Raw genomic sequence first — 17,593 nt, 5'->3', positions numbered from 1 at the left:
GCGTTATGCTTCTACATTATTTTCTTTTTTTCTCCCCCCTCGCCATCTTGATCGTCTCCGCTCTGATTCTGACTGCCTTGTACATTCGGGGCATTGCAAGCCAGGGCCACAGGTATTCACTTTGAAACCCACTAACTCAAGTTAACCTTTTTGAGGATGAGGGTCTGCCTCAGCAGTCATCTACTTTTCATAATTCTGTTCTTTTGAGAAGATGGTTCTCTGCCTCTATTTCAAACCATCAGTGACCTCGGCTGACTGATGGGTTACATTTACAGCTCGGCTGTTCTGTTTTAAGCTGTATCCAGCTGACCCACTATAGAGCACACCACTGCACTAATTGCTGGGAACTAAGCTGACTAAATGTTTAGCTTTTCATATATGGGCCAAAGATGAGACAAATATTTCAAAAGCTGAGTGTCCTTCAGAATTCAAAAGGGTTAACATGATATAACCTATTGCAGTGTTGTGACTCGGTTTATTTAACAATTTTAGAAATATGTGCATGTTTTTAGTTCAACCAGACGTGAAAATTTCAAATACCCAATGCTAAACTACACTCGGAACCCAGTGACAACACTACTGCTTGCTTTGGTTACTTCTGGGCAGCTTCTGTGACTTTGGTAACGCTGCATTGACTAAAAATGTGTATTTCAGAATTGATGGTAAATTGATTATGTTCTTGCACTGTACTACTCAGTGTTTCATATTTGTATCGGCCATTGTATCAACCCTCCTAACTGCCATTCAGTGCTTGGTCAATGCCAGCAGACAATGTCCAAAAACAAATCTGCAAATCTAAAGCTCGAGACTGCAGAGTAATTCTGCAAAATGTTTCTCCTTGGGCACTTAAAGGTGAGGGATGTTGTGCTCAAGAGTGAAACATTTTTGAACATAGAACAATACAGCACAGTACAGGCCCTTCAGCCTTCGATGTTGTGCCTGCCTTTTATGCTATTCTATACTTTTATGAAATTTATCATGAAATGATGTCCCTCATTAAATGCTGCAGAGGTCTTTGTACTCAGTCACTTAAAAACAGTTTTATTTCCATGCTTAAAGTGTGGTTCATTTGCAAATATTAGTGCCTTGATGTTGTCCTGGTACCAGATATGGGACAGGTGATTGATCTCACTGATGGACCCCACATGAAATTGAAACCCCTGCTTGCAATCTGATGAAAGTCTGAATCTATTGACTTATTGAGCACTGTAGAGGGCAGTTTACTCTGTATCTGAACTGTGCTGGCCTTATCCTGAGTGTGTTGTTATGCAGAGGAGCATTGTTGATTGAACTTGATCAGCACTGACATAGCTCCTGGTTCTTGAAGTTGGCCTGGGAGCAATAGTTTGTTTCGCTATTGCAATGATCTCACTTTTAAAGCCCACATCAGTACAATGTTCTGCTTGGTCATTGGGCATCATTCCAATCTGCTGCCTATTGACTTTATCTGACACCTGATACCATTATTGACTTTCAATCTCATTTGATCCAGTGGCTGTAAAAACTGCTAGTTTTTTTAGTAGTGCTTTTAGAAGCTGGAGTTTGGCAATAAAGGGGTTAATGATGTACATGTTAGCAATGAATGAATGTTTAAATGTTGATTTTGCTGTGTTTATAATGTTTCTCTCTCTCTCTCTCTCTCTCTCTCTCTCTCTCTCTCTCGGTTAATGCTTTCCCTTTGTGTTGTCTTATTTTTGGATGCTAACCCCAGTTGGAAGTGCTACAGTACCGCCTCGGTATTTGCAGTACTCAGTACAACTCTGCATCACCACTGCCTGGCCATGGCACCTTCCACACTTACCAAGTACCTTTTTATTTTAATTTTTGGTGTCTTAATTTAATCTTGTCAGCCACATGGTAAAACTGAGAATCTATGCTATCCAATAGTGTCAATCAGCGACTCCTGGGTACAGGGCAGTGTCTGCTATGTTTCAGGAAGTAGATTGTCCCATGATGGGACTCTTAACTGAGGCTGTCAATCAGGTACTAAGTGCACAAGCCTGATGATTGTGGGCCTGTGATACTGTGAAATGAGACCAGTTACTTAAGCTACGGCTTTGCATCAATTTGTGTCACATTGTAAAATGCTACTATTTGGTCACTGAAGGACAAGAGACTCTTGCAAGAAAAATGTGTTGAAGAAGCATCTGCTAAGTAACATGCTTTTAAATAATTAATCCCATTTCATGGCCTTGCTGTCTCCTGTAGATTCGCTTTCCCATTGATGCTGCTTACCAGGACCTTGGTTTCCTTCCTGATGCTTAAAACTCTTCTCTTTAACAGCAGTTGGCTCTCTGTGCTGTCCGAAACCCAATACATTGACTGAATACTTTCCTGCCTTACTGTCTCTAGCTATTGGACAGGGTCAGGCAGAAGACGAACAAGGACTCTTAATCTTTGAGATTCAATTAATGAAATATTACAAGAAGCTTCATCGAGAGGTGTAAATTGTTGATTTTATTTGAGAGGGACATTAGAAAATGCTCCCTTTTAAAAAAAAAATTACAATTATTTTTCATTGAGTGGATGAGACCCGAAGAAAAGTTAGATGATGGAGGAAGACATTAAGCGGGAGAGTCCGGCTGAGACTAACTGAAACTCCTGAGCGATTGGAAAGAGAGGAAAAGGGCCATCAAATTAAGACAATATAAGAGCCTGTATTTTGTGTTGGAACCTGTTCAGAAGTATATGGAGCCAGATCATGCTATTGGAGAACAGAGCAGTACTGGACATTTAGAATCAAAACAACTTATCAAAAACTTATGCTGTTACCAATCAAGGGAAGCTTATGCCCCTCAGGTAGATGTAAAAATGCTCATGTGCTATTTTGAAGAGCAGGGCCTGTAGATAAGACTCTTTCAATTGCACTTTCCCAACCCACAACCTCTATTATCTAGGAAACCAGGAAAATAAGTGCAAGGGAACACCATGACCTTCAAGTTCTCGTTCAAGCCATGCATCAACCTGTTTGGAATCACATTGTTCCTGCCCTATTGCTAGGTGAAAATCTTGGAATTCCCTCCCTAACAGCAGTGAATACTCCTGTGGGTATACCTGCATTACTGGGACTGCAGTAATTCAAGGCAGTGCATTCCTACCATGTTCTCCAGGACAATTGAGAATGGGCAATACATAGTGCCTTAGCCAGATCAGCTTCATACTTCGACAAATCGATTCACGCTTCAGTCAAGGAACATTATGCAGTGTGTGACTGGTTTGGAATTGTTAAGTGAGGGAACCTAAATAAATGGTCATTATCACATAGAGGAAAGACTTCAGCCCCTGGTTCTCCAATCCATCCTATTCCCTTGCTGTATTTGTGTAATCCTGCATCACCAGTGCCTCGAGGTTTATTTCCCTCGAGTGCCCATCCAATTCTCCATTGAAATCACTATCACCTCCACTTCTGCTGTCCTCACAGGCAGGAAATTTGAAGCTATTACCACTTGCTGTGCTGCATAAAAACAATTGTTCTTAGATTCCCCATCCGATTTCTTAACCAAAACCTTAAATTTATGGCTCTAGCTAATGGGAACAGGTTTTCATTGTCTGCCTTATCAAAGCCTGTCTTAATCTTGTGTACCTCTGTCAAATCCCTGCTCCAAGAGAAAACAATCCCAGCTTCTACAACCTAACTTTATAACTAAACTTCCACCCCCGATCCTTGAAACCATTCTGATAAATCTCCTCCTCTGCACTCTGTCAAAGACCCTCATATCCTTCCTTAAGTATGACCAGAACTGGACGCAATATTCCAGTTGTGGTTTAAATCAAAGCTTTCTTAAGGTTCAGCACCACTTTTCTTGTGTTACCTGCATCTCTTATCTATGAAATCAAGGTCTTATATACTTTTGGGTGTAGGTTTGCTCGCTGAGCTGCAAGGTTCATTTCCAGACATTTCGTTACCTTACTAGGTAACATCTTCAGTGGGCCTCAGGCGAAGAGTGGCTAGAGTTTCTGGACATGTATTCAAAACGAATGGGTACCCAATGAATACAGTCTGCTGATTTCTCAGCAACAAACCCAAGCAAACAGACAAAACATGTCCAGAAACCTTAGCCACTCTGCCCTACATCAAAGACATCTCAGAAATGACTGCCAGACTACTCCGACCCCTTGGCATCATGGTAGCCCACAAAACCAGCAACACACTAAAACAGCAGCTAATGAACTTGAAAGACCCTATACAGACAATGAGCAAAACTAATGTCATTTACAAAATACCGTGCAAGGACTGTAACAAACACTACATTGGACAAACAGGCGGAAAACTAGCCACCAGGATACATGAACACCAACTAGCTACAAAAAGACATGACCCTCTCTCACTAGTATCCTCACATACGGATGAGGAAGGACACCACTTCGGCTGAGCCAACACATCTTTTGCCCGAAACATCAATTTTACTGCTCCTCTGATGCTGCCTGAACTGCTGTGCATTTCCAGCACCACTCACATCCATCCTAGCACAAGCCAAACAAAGACACGCGCGAGAATTCCTAGAAGCATAGTGTTCCAACTAGAACTCTATCAACAAACGCATCGAGTTAGACCCCATCTACCACCCCCTGAGAAAAGGAACAGGAAGTGACTTCATCACAGGAAATGACATTACCAACCCAAAGAAACATAAATAGAAAACAGGAATTTTCAGCGTTTCTTTGCCTGGGGTCCACTGAAGATGTTACCTAGTAGAGTAACAAAACATCTGGAAATGAACCTTGCCGCTCAGCGAGCAAACCTACATCCAAAACCTCAACCTGAGCTACAAATCTTCTCAAAACCCGCTCTTATATGCTTTACTGACCATCTCTCAATTTCTCCTGCCACCTTCAAGATCTAAGTGTGTGAGGTTATGAGGAATTATAGTTTGGATGCTTGCAAGATAAGTACCCAAGAGAGCAAGAGAGCTACACTTGGAAACATAGAAACTCTCAAGGCTGGATGAGACCAGTCTTTGTTTCTATCTACTAAAAAAAAAAATCATCTTTTGGCACTAAAATTTTGAGGATTACTTTATTTTACCAAAGTTCTGTTGTTTTGCCATGTATGAAGTGTTTCATTTACAAGTTGCCTTGGTTAAAAGCCCATTTACCATGTGGCTTTCTTTGTGGTGTGTTAGCATTCTACTATTGTAGATGTTTCAATTCAGCATTTCTCTTGGATTACTTTAGTTACGGGCTGTTAATAAATACAGCATAGAGTCATGGTCACAGAGATGTACAGCACGGAAACAGACCCTTCGGTCCAACCTGTCCGTGCCGACCAGATATCCCAACCTAATCTAGTCCCACCTGCCAGCACCTGGCCCATATCCCTCCAAACCCTTCCTATTCATATACCCATCCAGATGCCTCTTAAATGTTGCAATTGTACCAGCCTCCACCACTTCCTCTGGCAGCTCATTCCATACACATACCACCCTCTTGTGAAAAAGTTGCCCCTTCGGTCTCTTTTATATCTTTCCCCTCTCACCCTAAACCTATGCCCTCTAGCTCTGGGCTCCCTGACCCCAGGGAAAAGACTTGTCTATTTGTCCTATCCATGCCCCTCATAATTTTGTAAACCTTTAAAAGGCCACCCCTCAGCCTCTGACGCTCCAGGGAAAACACCCCCAGCCTATTCAACCTCTCCCTATAGCTTAAATCCTCCAACTCTGGCAATATCCTTGTGAATCTTTTCTGAACCCTTTCAAGTTTCACAACATCTTTCCGATAGGAAGGAGACCAGAATTGCACGCAGTATTCCAACAGTGGCCTAACCAATGTCCTGTATGTTTTTTTTGTTTGGCTTTTCCATCAGTTCTCACCCTGCTCCTGTTGGGAGTTGACAGTGTACGCTGTACACGGTACCAGCCTACATGATGTGTGTTCCGTTGCTTGAGATGAAAACGGTGCCAAACACTGTCTTTTGTAGGCAGAGCATTGTTGGTGCCAAAAATAAACTTGATAATTAATGATTGTTTTTATACAGTAAAGGTGGTGAGTTCTGCACAACAGAGTCAGTAATGAATTATGACATTCTATTTCAAATGTGACCTTTCCCCAATTATAGAACCCCTATGGTGTGGAAACAGGCCCTTCAGCTCAACAAGTCCACACTGACCCTCCAAAGAGTAACCCACCCAGACCCCTTCCCCTAACCTATTAGCCTATATTCACCCCTGACTAATGCACCTAACCTATACATCCCTGAACACTATGGGCAATTTAGCTGGCCAATCCATCTAAACTGCACATTTTTGGATTGTGGGAGCAAACTGGAGCACCCACAGGAAACACACAGAGACACTGGGAGAGTGTGCAGACTCCATACGGACAGTCGCCTGAGGCTGGAATCGAACCCAAGTCCCTGGCACTGTGAGGCAGCAGTGCTAACCACTGAGCCACCGTGACCACCTTGTTGATCCAAGACAAATCCTGGCCTTTAAATGTTTTCATTTCAGTATTTTCTGTGAATTTTATTTTTGGTGTGGGTGATTTATTGCATGGGAATGTTTGTTGTGACTTCACATCAGAACATCTTGCCTGTGGTAAGGTTGAAATGATAGACAGCATCTGCAGAAAGGGTTTGCACCTCTGCCAGGTAATATGAATTATACCCTGTTATATAATGTGACATTTATAATGAATTACCATTATTATACCCTATCTGGGATGCAGCAGATGCAGTCAGGTGTCTCCCATATCATAACTCGATGTGATCAGTATTTTTTGTTTTTGATGCTTCAGCTTGACCTTCAAGCCTTGGATGTTGAAGTGAAACTGTTAGTGGAGAAAGTGCTGTCAAAATGCTGGACCAATTGATATGTAAAAGACTGTGCTCCTCATCTAGGCTGGTCCTGAAAATAGTTATTGAGTCAAAGAACAGAGCAAATTCCAGCCCCATTGCTTGGAGCAGAACCCAGAGAAAAACGCTAACAAATAAACAGCATGAAACTTGCCAATTCAGAGCAAAGGCAGAGGCATCCCGTCCTAGAATAACATTCAATGAGCTATGCTGAAGCAACAGTGTTGTTTTCATTATTTGATCCAATGCTTAACGTTCTTCTTTGAGAAAATGACTCATTCAGCATCATTCTATTCAGTGTCATCTTTCGTACCTCATTGTCCCTTTTCCCCCTTTACAGTCACTGAGCTAATAGTACAGATCACCCATTGTCAATTTTCTCCAATCATATAGTCCACAGTCTCCCAGTGCATGTCCCAGTTAACAGGATTTGGACATTGTGTCACTGGATGTGTTTTTCAGTTAAGAATTACACTATCTTTCCCCAACCTCACCCCTGATGACTGTGTCTGTGACCCAGTCCTGATGAAGGGTCCTAACCCGAAACGTCGACTTGCCTGCTATTCCGATGTTGTCTGACCTCCTGTGCCTTTCCAGCTCCACGTTTTATCGAGGAGAAAGTAAGGTCTGCAGATGCTAGAGATCAGAGCTGGAAATGTGTTGCTGGAAAAGCGCAGCAGGTCAGGCAGCATCTAGGGAACAGGAGAATCTTCCCTTCAGGAAGAAGGGCTTATGCCCGAAACGTCGATTCTCCTGTTCCCTGGATGCTGCCTGACCTGCTGTGCTTTTCCAGCAACACATTTCCAACCACGTTTTATCGACTCTGACTTCCAGCATCTGCAGTCCTTACTATCTGTTTCCCTGTGCTTAGTTTTAACTAGATTTCCTTCCCTCTTTGGTCCCTGAAATTACTGACTCTTGAACCTCCTCTAGCATCTTGACTAATTGGTCCCTTTTCAGTTGTGAAACTACATTGTGAATGTTGGCCATTTAGATACAGGCTGAAAATGCAGCCTTATCCTCAGCTATTTGCACTTGATGTTCACACATTCTCACAACCCAAACAGCAGCCACAGCATCATAGAAACAGGAACCTTCCAATCATGAACCCTGACTGTCATCCTGGTCAAAATCTATTAATTTCACAGATCAGAAAGGAAATCTGGGATCTTGTGGCTGAATGAGCCTGTTACACACGAGTGAGAGTTTATTTTGAATAAGATCTGAGAATTTGGATGAAGTGATGTGTGAGCAGGCCACTTTGTAGATGATAGGACCCAGGAGTCAGCCTATTTTCCACTTAACAATTTCTGATGCTTCTAGGAAGAAGCAAGAAGAGAGGAAAGTCAGTGACCATGCAATTATTCTTGTGGAGTGAACAAAGTTAGGTGATAAATTATTGTTTTTGGTGCATGTTAGTTTAATTATTTAACTCTGCCATTGTCATTGTGCAGGTTAGATGTGAGATCAGTCAAAAATGGTCCTGAGTAGGAGATCCATTTAATTAAGTTGATCCTTACATTAAGTTACTGTCTTAGCATTGAATTACGATTCTGCATGCTCTCTGCGTTTTCTGACATCTGTTCTATATTTGATAGGAACCCTTCACTCCAACAGAGGAGCATGTGCTCATGGTGAGGCTACTGGTCAAGCACCTCCACTGTTTCTCCAATAGCCTAAAACCAGAGCAAGCCTTGCCTTCACCTTCAACTCATTCTCACACTGCGAGTCCACTGGAGGAATTCAAGAGGTTAGTCATCTCTTTTTATGAATTGTGTATTTCTGAAGATTTCAGTCTGACTGAAATAGAGACTGAGTGGAGATAGTGGGCAGTTACCTCAAATGGCAGGATGTAACTCATGTCCAGCAAGAATCTCTGTGATGATATCCAAATATTGTACTGTTATTATTGATGGTGGCATTAAAAGCCACATGTCCAAGTTTGCTGATGGCACAAAGACAGACAATTTAGTGAAAATGCAGATGGAAACATAAAATTACAAGGGAACTTTGAATGATTGCATGCAAACAAAAATGCAGCAAATGTGCATGTAAAATCATTCAACCATAAAAAGTTAGGTACCCTTTAAATGATGAAAAGTTAGAAATGGTGGAGTTCAAAAATACTTTGTTGGGATTTGGGATTTTGGCGAAGATGTGTTGGGGTGTGGAGGTGAAGATATACATGTATGAAAAAGGTTCTCAACAGTCGCAGAGCATGAGAAGGTTAATGGATTGCTGGACTTTGTACCTTAAAGACAAGGAAATAAAAGTCATGCTGCTGCACAAAGCCTCAGTTAGACCACACCTATGGTGCTGCAAGCATCTTTAAATGCATTGAAAGTGGATCATAGATTTACCAGACAGTTGTGTGGACTCTAAAAATTAATTTACAAAGCAGTATTTTGCAAGTAATTAAATAAGCTGGGCTTGTATTGCTTCAAAATTTGGAATTAGTGAAGGATAATTTGATTTCAGGATATTAAGGGAAATAGGTTAGATGGTGAGGAACTGCTTTTTGGTGAGTTAAGGACTAGGCACTGCCTAACATTGAGAGCGAGACCTTTCATGGATTGAATTAGGAAATATTTCTTCAAAGAAATGGTAGGAGAAATGTAGAACTCTCTTGGGTGGATAGTTGATATGCGTGATCAATTGTAAATTGAAGGAATTGATTGATATGGGAGAAGACAAGTATCAATCATGATCTCACTGAATGGTGGACAGGCTGAAGGTGCTAAATTACCTGTTCCTGTGGAACCTGTGCTCCTAAGTAATTCTATTTGGTGTTGCCTAAGTCAGCATCAAGTTCTCCCAATGAGAGAGTCATGAGTCTACTTCCAGCGGATGTTATTAAATACTTTAGATCAGGTCCTGCACTGATCAGTAGCGTCATAGAGATGTACAGCATGGAAACAGACCCTTCGGTCCAACCTGTCCATGCCGACCAGATATCCCAACCCAATCTCGTCCCACCTGCCATCACCCAGCCCATATCCCTCCAAACCCTTCCTATTCATATACCCATTCAAATGCCTCTTAAATGTTGCAATTGTACCAGCCTCCACCACGTCCTCTGGCAGCTCATTCCATACACACACCACCCTCTGCGTGAGAAAGTTGCCCCTTAGATCTCTTTTATATCTTTCCCCCTCACCCTAAACCAATGCCCTCTAGTTCTGGACTCCCTGACCCCAGGGAAAAGACTTTGCCTATTTACTCTATCCATGCCCCTCATAATTTTGTAAACCTCTATAAGATCACCCCTCAGCCTCCGATGTTCCAGAGAAAACAACCCCAGTCTGTTCAGCCTCTCCCTGTAGCTCAAATCCTCCAACCCTGGCAACATCCTTTAAATCTTTTCTGAAACCTTTCAAGTTTCACAATATCTTTCCGATAGGAAGGAGACCAGAATAGCACGCAGTATTCCAACAGTGGCCTAACCAATGTCCTGTACAGCCGCAACATGACTTCCCAACTCCTGTACTCAATACTCTAACCAATAAAGGAAAGCATACCAAACACCTTCTTCACTATCCTATCTACCTGCGACTCCACTTTCAAGGAGCTATGAACCTGTACTCCAAGGTCTCTTTGTTCAGCAACACTCCCTATGACCTTACCATTAAGTGTATAAGTCCTGCTAACATTTGCTTTCCCAAAATGCAGCACCTCATATTTATCTGAATTAAACTCCATCTGCCACTTCTCAGCCCATTGGCCCATCTGGTCCAGATCCTGTTGTAATCTGAGGTAACCCTCTTTGCTGTCCACTACATCTCCAATTTTGGTGTCATCTGCAAACTTACTAACTGTACGTCTTATGCTCGTATCCAAATCATTTATGTAAATAGTGGAGCTAACTTGCCTCAATTGTTTAATCAAGCAACAAAACTTCTATTGATGTTGTGTTTTTAATTTCACAACTGTGCCAAGTTGCTTCACAGTATCGAAGTCAGGTACAAAAGGATTCAGTAAAATGTCTCCCTAAACTTTCACTGAGTGCAATTTCCAAATTAGTCCACTTTCGCTGCACTGAATTGGAAGGTTTGAGTCCCCACGTTTGTCCCTGAGTGTTTTGTCCTTTAATTATGTTTCCTTTAATTTGCATCTCTCCCATAGTTTAATTGTGAAAATGCTACATATACGCCATGCATTGGATAATACAATAACACAAGCAGACCTTCAATTTATTGCTTCCCATTGCCATGTTAAGAGCTTTGTGATATGTGTCTCCCGAGTCTGTCTTTCCTCCCATTGTACTGATACTGCAGTAATGGCACTGTAGGTACCCTTTCATAGAACATAGAACAATACAGCACAGAACAGGCCCTTCGGCCCACGATGTTGTGCCGAACATTTGTCCGAGCTTAAGCACCCATCCATGTACCTATCCAATTGCCGCTTAAAGGTCACCAATGATTCTGACTCTGCCACTCCCACAGGCAGCGCATTCCATGCCCCCACCACTCTCTGGGTAAAGAACCTACCCCTGACATACCCCTATACCTTCCACCCTTCACCTTAAATTTATGTCCCCTTGTAACACTCTGTTGTACCCGGGGGAAAAGTTTCTGACTGTCTACTCTATCTATTCCTCTGATCATCTTATAAACCTCTATCAAGTCACCCCTCATTCTTCGCCGTTCCAACGAGAAAAGGCCGAGAACTCTCAACCTATCCTCGTACGACTTCCTCTCCATTCCAGGCAACATCCTGGTAAATCTTCTCTGCACCCTCTCCAAAGCTTCCACATCTTTCCTAAAGTGAGGCGACCAGAACTGCACACAGTACTCCAAATGTGGCCTCACCAAAGTCCTGTACAGTTGCAACATCACCTCACGACTCTTGAATTCAATCCCTCTGCTAATGAACGCTAATAATACACCATAGGCCTTCTTACAACCTCTATCCACCTGAGTGACAACTTTCAAAGATCTATGAACATAGACCCCAAGATCCCTCTGTTCCTCAACCTCACTAAGAACCCTACTGTTAACCCTGTATTCCGCATTCTTATTTGTCTTTCCAAAATGGACAACCTCACACTTGACAGGGTTGAACTCCATCTGCCACTCCTCAGCCCAGCTCTGCATCATATCTAAGTCCCTTTGCAGCCGACAACAGCCCTCCTCACTATCCACAACTCCACGAATCTTCGTATCATCTGCAAATTTACTGACCCACCCTTCGACTCCCTCATCCAAGTCATTAATAAAAATTACGAACAGCAGAGGACCCAGAACTGATCCCTGCGGAACTCCACTTGTAACTGGGCTCCAGGCTGAATATTTACCATCTACCACCACTCTCTGACTTCGACCGGTTAGCCAGTTTTCTATCCAATTGGCCAAATTTCCCTCTATCCCATGCCTCCTGACTTTCCGCATAAGCCTACCATGGGGAACCTTATCAAATGCCTTACTAAAATCCATGTATACTACATCCACTGCTCTACCTTCATCCACATGCTTGGTCACCTCCTCGAAGAATTCAATAAGACTTGTAAGGCAAGACCTACCCTTCACAAATCCGTGCTGGCTGTCCCTAATCAAGCAGTGCCTTTCCAGATACTCATAAATCCTATCCCTCAGTACCCTTTCCATTACTTTACCTACCACCGAAGTAAGACTAACTGGCCTGTAATTCCCGGGGTTATCCCTATTTCCTTTTTTGAACAGGGGCACAACATTCGCCACTCTCCAGTCCCCTGGTACCACCCCCATTGACAGTGAAGATGAAAAGATCATTGCCAACGGTACTGCAATTTCCTCTCTTGCTTCCCACATAATCCTAGGATATATCCCATCAGGCCCGGGGGACTTGTCTATCCTGAAGTTGTTCAAAATGTCCAACACATCTTCCTTCCTAACAAGTATCTCCTCTAGCTTGCCAGTCCGTTTCACACTCTCCTCTTCAACAATACGGTCCCTCTCATTCGTAAATACTGAAGAAAAGTACTCATTCAAGACCTCTCCTATCTCTTCCGACTCAATACACAGTCTCCCACTACTGTCCTTGATCGGACCTACCCTCGTTCTCGTCATTCTCATGTTTCTCACATACGCATAAAATGCCTTGGGGTTATCCTTGATCCTATCCGCCAACGATTTTTCATGCCCTCTCTTAGCTCTCCTAATCCCTTTCTTCAGGTCCCTTCTGGCTATCCTGTATCCCTCCACTGCTCTGTCTGAACCCTGTTTCCTCAACCTTATGTAAGCCTCCTTCTTCCTCTTTACAAGACATTCAACCTCCCTTGTCAACCAAGGTTCCCTCACATGACCATTTCTTTCCTGCCTGACAGGTACATACATATCAAGGACACGTCGTATCTGTTCCTTGAGAAAGTTCCACATTTCCACGACATCCTTCCCTGACAGCCTATGCTCCCAACTTATGCTCCTCAGATCCTGTCTTACAGCATCGTAATTACCCTTCCCCCAATTGTAAAACCTACCCTGTTGCGTGCACCTATCTCTCTCCATAACCAAGGTGAAAGTCACAGAATTGTGGTCACCATCACCAAAATGTTCACCCACTAACAAGCCCATCACTTGTCCTGGTTCATTACCGAGTACCAAATCCAAAATGGCCTCCCCTCTGGTCGGACAGTCTACATACTGAGTTAGAAAAGCTTCCTGGACACACTGCACAAACAGCGCGCCATCCAATCTACTTGATCTAAAGAGCTTCCAATCAATATTTGGGAAGTTGAAATTGCCCATGACTACTACCCTGTGGCTTCTGCACCTTTCCAAAATCTGTTTCCCAATCTGTTTCTCCACATCTCTGCTGCTATTGGGGGGCCTATAGTAAACACCCAACAAGGTGACTGCACCTTTCCTATTTCTGACTTCAGCCCATACTACCTCTAAAGGCAGATCCCCCTCGTACTGCCTTTCTGCAGCCGTTATTTCATTTCTAATTAGCAACGCCACCCCCCCTCCTTTTTTACCACCCTCCCTAATCCTACTGAAACATCTGTAACCAGGAACCTCCAACAACCATTCCTGTCCCTCTTCTATCCATGTTTCCGTGATGGCCACAACATCGTAATCCCAGGTACCGATCCACGCCTTAAGTTCACCCACCTTATTTCTGATATTCCTTGCGTTGAAGTATACGCACTTGAACCCATCTCTGTCTGCAAATATTCCCTGTCAGGGCTATCTTCTTCACAGCCTCCCTACATTCTTGGACATCCTGACAAACAGCTAACCTACTTGCTGGACTACAAGTCCGGATCTCATCCCCCTGCCAAATTAGTTTAACCCCCCCCCCCCCCCCCCCCGAAGAGTGCTAGCAAACCTACCCCCCAGGATATTGGTGCCCTTCTGGTTCAGGTGCAACCCGTCCTGCTTGTACAGGTCCCACCTTCCCCAGAATGCAGTCCATTGTCCAAATACCTGAAGCCCTCCCTCCTACACCATCCTTGCAGCCATGTGTTCAACTGCACTCTCTCCCTATTACTTGCCTCACTGTCACGTGGCACCGGCAACAACCCGGAGATGATGACTCTGTCTGTCCTAGCTTTTAGCTTCCAGCCTAACTTCCTGAGCTCTTGAATGACCTCCCCACCCCTCTTCCTACCTATGTCATTGGTGCCAACGTGCACCACGACTTCTGGCTGCACACCCTCCTCCTTCAGGATTCTGAAGACACGGTCCGAGACGTCTCGGACCCTGGCACCCGGGAGGCAACAAACCATCCGAGAGTCTCGCCCATGCCCACAGAACCGCCTGTCCGTCCCTCTAACTAGAGAGTCTCCTATAACTAGCGCTCTCCTCCTCTCCCTCTTTCCCTTCTGAGTCTCAGAGCCAGACCTCACGCCACAGACCCGGTCACTGCAGCTTACCCCTGCTAGGCTGTCCCCCCCCACCAGTATCCAAAGCGGTATACTTATTGTTTAGGGGAATGACCACAGGGGATCCCTGCACTGCCTGCTTCCTCCCCGTCCCACCTCTAACTGTTACCCTGCTACCTCTGTTCTCTGGCGTAACTATGTCCCTGTAGCTTCTATCTATCACCTTCTCAGCCTCTCGAATAATCCTCAGTTCATCCAACTCCAGTTCCAGTTCCCTAACTCGTTCTGTGCGGAGCGAGTTGGGGAACTCGCTCCTCATGTGTTAAGGGACCATTAGGAGAGTGATTTATCTTTACTCCTCACCCTTTTCCAAACAGTCTGCCTTCCTGAAAGCACTGCTGCTTGTTTTCTCATCAGCTGTTCAACCACAAAGGACATTGCTTTCTGATAGATGGTCACTGATGAACCATCATTCTCTGTCTGTCCTTCCTCATTCTCTCCCCACCTCCACCCCCAAGGACACTTGTAATTCATCCATGGCATCCTTCTTTGAAGCAGCGGGAGCTGCCTCTGGACACCCAACAAGGCTAGCCTATAGATACAGGGCCCAAATCTACACTCAATATTCAAATGCGGACTGACCAGGACCTTATGCATCCTCAGCAATCCATCCCTTCTCATGTATTCTTTTAAATGAATGCTAACAGTACATTTGCCTTCAAAAGTGCCAACTGAACCTGCTTATTGACCTTAAGAGAATTTAGAGCTAGGAGTCTTAAGTTCCATTGTGCTTCAGATTTCCAAAGCCTTTCCCCATTTTGAAAGTATTCTATCCCTCTATTCTTCCTACCAATGTGCATAACCTCACACTTTGCCCCATTGTATTCCATCTGCCACTTCTTTGCCCACTTTTCAACCTGTCCCAAGTCCATCTGCAGCATCCCCATTTCCTGTCATCCACCTACCTTTCTGTCATCTGCAATCTTAGCAACAATCCCTCAATTTTTCGTCCAGACTGTTAATGTATAACGTGAATAGTTGTGGTCCCAACATCAATCCCTCTGGAACTTACTAGTTGCTGGCTGCCTTCCTGAAAAAAACCCCGTTATCCCTGCTCTATGCTTTCTGCCAGTCAGCCAATCCTGTATCGATGCCAGTATCTTGCTCCTAACACCATGGGCTCTTACGTAGCAGTCTCCTCTGCGGCACAGACAGTGGTGGTTGCTTTTCGGGCTGTGACCAGCATTGTGCCGTAAAAATTAATGCTGAATCCACTGCTTTTTGTCATTCACATAAATGATTTGAATATGAATGTTCAAGGTATGGTTAGCAAGTTTACACATGACACCTAAATTGGTGCTGTAGTAAACAGTGAAGAAGGTTACCTCAGAGTGCAACAGGACTTCGATCAGATGGGCAAATGGGCAAAGGATTGGTAGATGGAGTCAAATTTAGATATATATGAGGTGCTGCATTTTGGTAGGAAAAATCAGGGCAGGACTTATACACTTAATAGTAAGGACCTGGAGCGTGTTATTGAATAAAGACACCATGGGGTGCAGCTTCGTACATCCTTGAAAGCAGAATTGCAGATAGACAGGATAGTGAAGAGGGCATTTGCTACGCTTGCCTTAATTGGTCAGTGTACTGAGTATAGGAGTTGGGAGGTCATATTGCGGCTTACAGGACATTGGTTAGGCCATGTTTGGAATATGACGTTCAGTTCTGGATCCCCTGCTGTAGGAAAGATGTTGTGAAACTTGAAAGGCTTTAGAGACGATGTACAAAGATCCATAGTTGCAAGGTTTGGGCTTTTGGGAGAGGGTGAATAGGCTCGGGCTCTTTTCCCTGTAGCATTGTAGGCTGACGGGCGATGTTGTGGAGGTTTATAAAATCATGAAGGCCATGGATAGGGTGAATAGACAGATCTTTTCCCCAGGATAGGGGATTCCAAAGTTAGAAGTCACAGGTTTAAGCTGAAAGGGAAAAAAACTTAAAAGGGACCTGAGGGGCAACATTTTCACGCAGATATGGAATGCGCATGTATGCAATGCGCTGCCAGAGGTGGTATCAGAGGCCAATACAATTAAAACATTTTAAAAGGCATCTGGATGTGTATATGAATAGGAAAGGTTTAGAGGGATATGGACCAAATGCAGGCAAATGGAACTAGATTAACTTAGGATATCTGGTCGACAAGGATGACTTGGACTGAAAGGTCTACTAACCTGTTCATATCTATTCCTCTGTGTGTACCCGAGTGTGTCTAAGAGGTGAATGACAGTAGTAAATGTAGATGAGTTGTTTGCTGTTTTAGTACATTGCTGTTCTTTATCGTGTGGCTCCTGCTGTGGGTTGGAGGAAGTTACAGGCTGAATTACACCAATTGATCATGAAAATTAAGATTCTGTGAAGCAGTTTTTCTCCATTTCTTGCACATGACTGCTTAGTTAATGTGAAAATAATTTGCTTTGATTTTCTTGCAGAGCTGTGATTTCATGCTTTCTTCAGCAGAAGTTGTATGTGTTCCTGCAACAATGTTTCAGTCACTGGCCTCTGGATGCCTCCTTTAGAGCGGTATGTTGCAACTGAGCACTGCATGTTTTTATTATGTACCTCAGAACTGCCTATAAAAGTTGGAATTATGTTGAGCTCCTCAAAGCACAGTAACTGACACTAGATTGAGCAGTAGGGATGTTTGCCGTGCTCTACTGTTGCTGTGTTCCAATGCTAGAAACTGAATTTCAACACACCATATGAAATGGGAGCAGCATTAGGCCATTCAGCCCATCAAGTCTGCTCTGCCATTTATTGAGGTCATGGCTGATCTGATAATCCTCAGCTCCATTTCCTTGTCTTTTCTTCATCACCCTTGATTCCCTTACTGATTAAAAACCTATCTCAGGCTTGATCATACTTAATGACCCAGACTGAAATGATTTAACGACAAGTGGTTGACTGAATTTTGAAGTATGATTAGCCAAGATCGAACTTGAATT

General features: G+C 43.6%; 1 protein-coding gene across 6 annotated transcripts in view; it reads left to right on the top strand.

Annotated features, from left to right (window-relative positions):
* The window catches only part of smpd4 (sphingomyelin phosphodiesterase 4), a 73,363-nt gene that overhangs the window by 27,714 nt on the left and 28,056 nt on the right, over positions 1–17,593 (top strand). For 3 of the 6 annotated variants that reach the window (XM_088000273.1, XM_043716210.2, XM_088000274.1), the window contains 4 exons: positions 101–112; positions 1,712–1,804; positions 8,389–8,540; positions 17,081–17,171. In XM_088000273.1, the coding sequence (XP_087856399.1) occupies positions 101–112; positions 1,712–1,804; positions 8,389–8,540; positions 17,081–17,171 (348 nt within the window). The remainder of the gene's footprint in view (positions 1–100; positions 113–1,711; positions 1,805–8,388; positions 8,541–17,080; positions 17,172–17,593) is intronic. The other 3 variants (XM_043716211.2, XM_043716213.2, XM_043716214.2) reach the window with 3 other exon arrangements.

The sequence above is a fragment of the Chiloscyllium plagiosum genome, unplaced genomic scaffold, assembly GCF_037043375.1.
Source record: "Chiloscyllium plagiosum isolate Xiang-an unplaced genomic scaffold, Cpla_swu_hap1 HiC_scaffold_24, whole genome shotgun sequence".
NCBI classification, from domain to species: Eukaryota; Metazoa; Chordata; class Chondrichthyes; order Orectolobiformes; family Hemiscylliidae; genus Chiloscyllium; species Chiloscyllium plagiosum.
The sequence above is the reverse complement of the archived record's forward strand: the minus strand, read 5'-3'. Positions and strand labels throughout refer to the sequence as shown.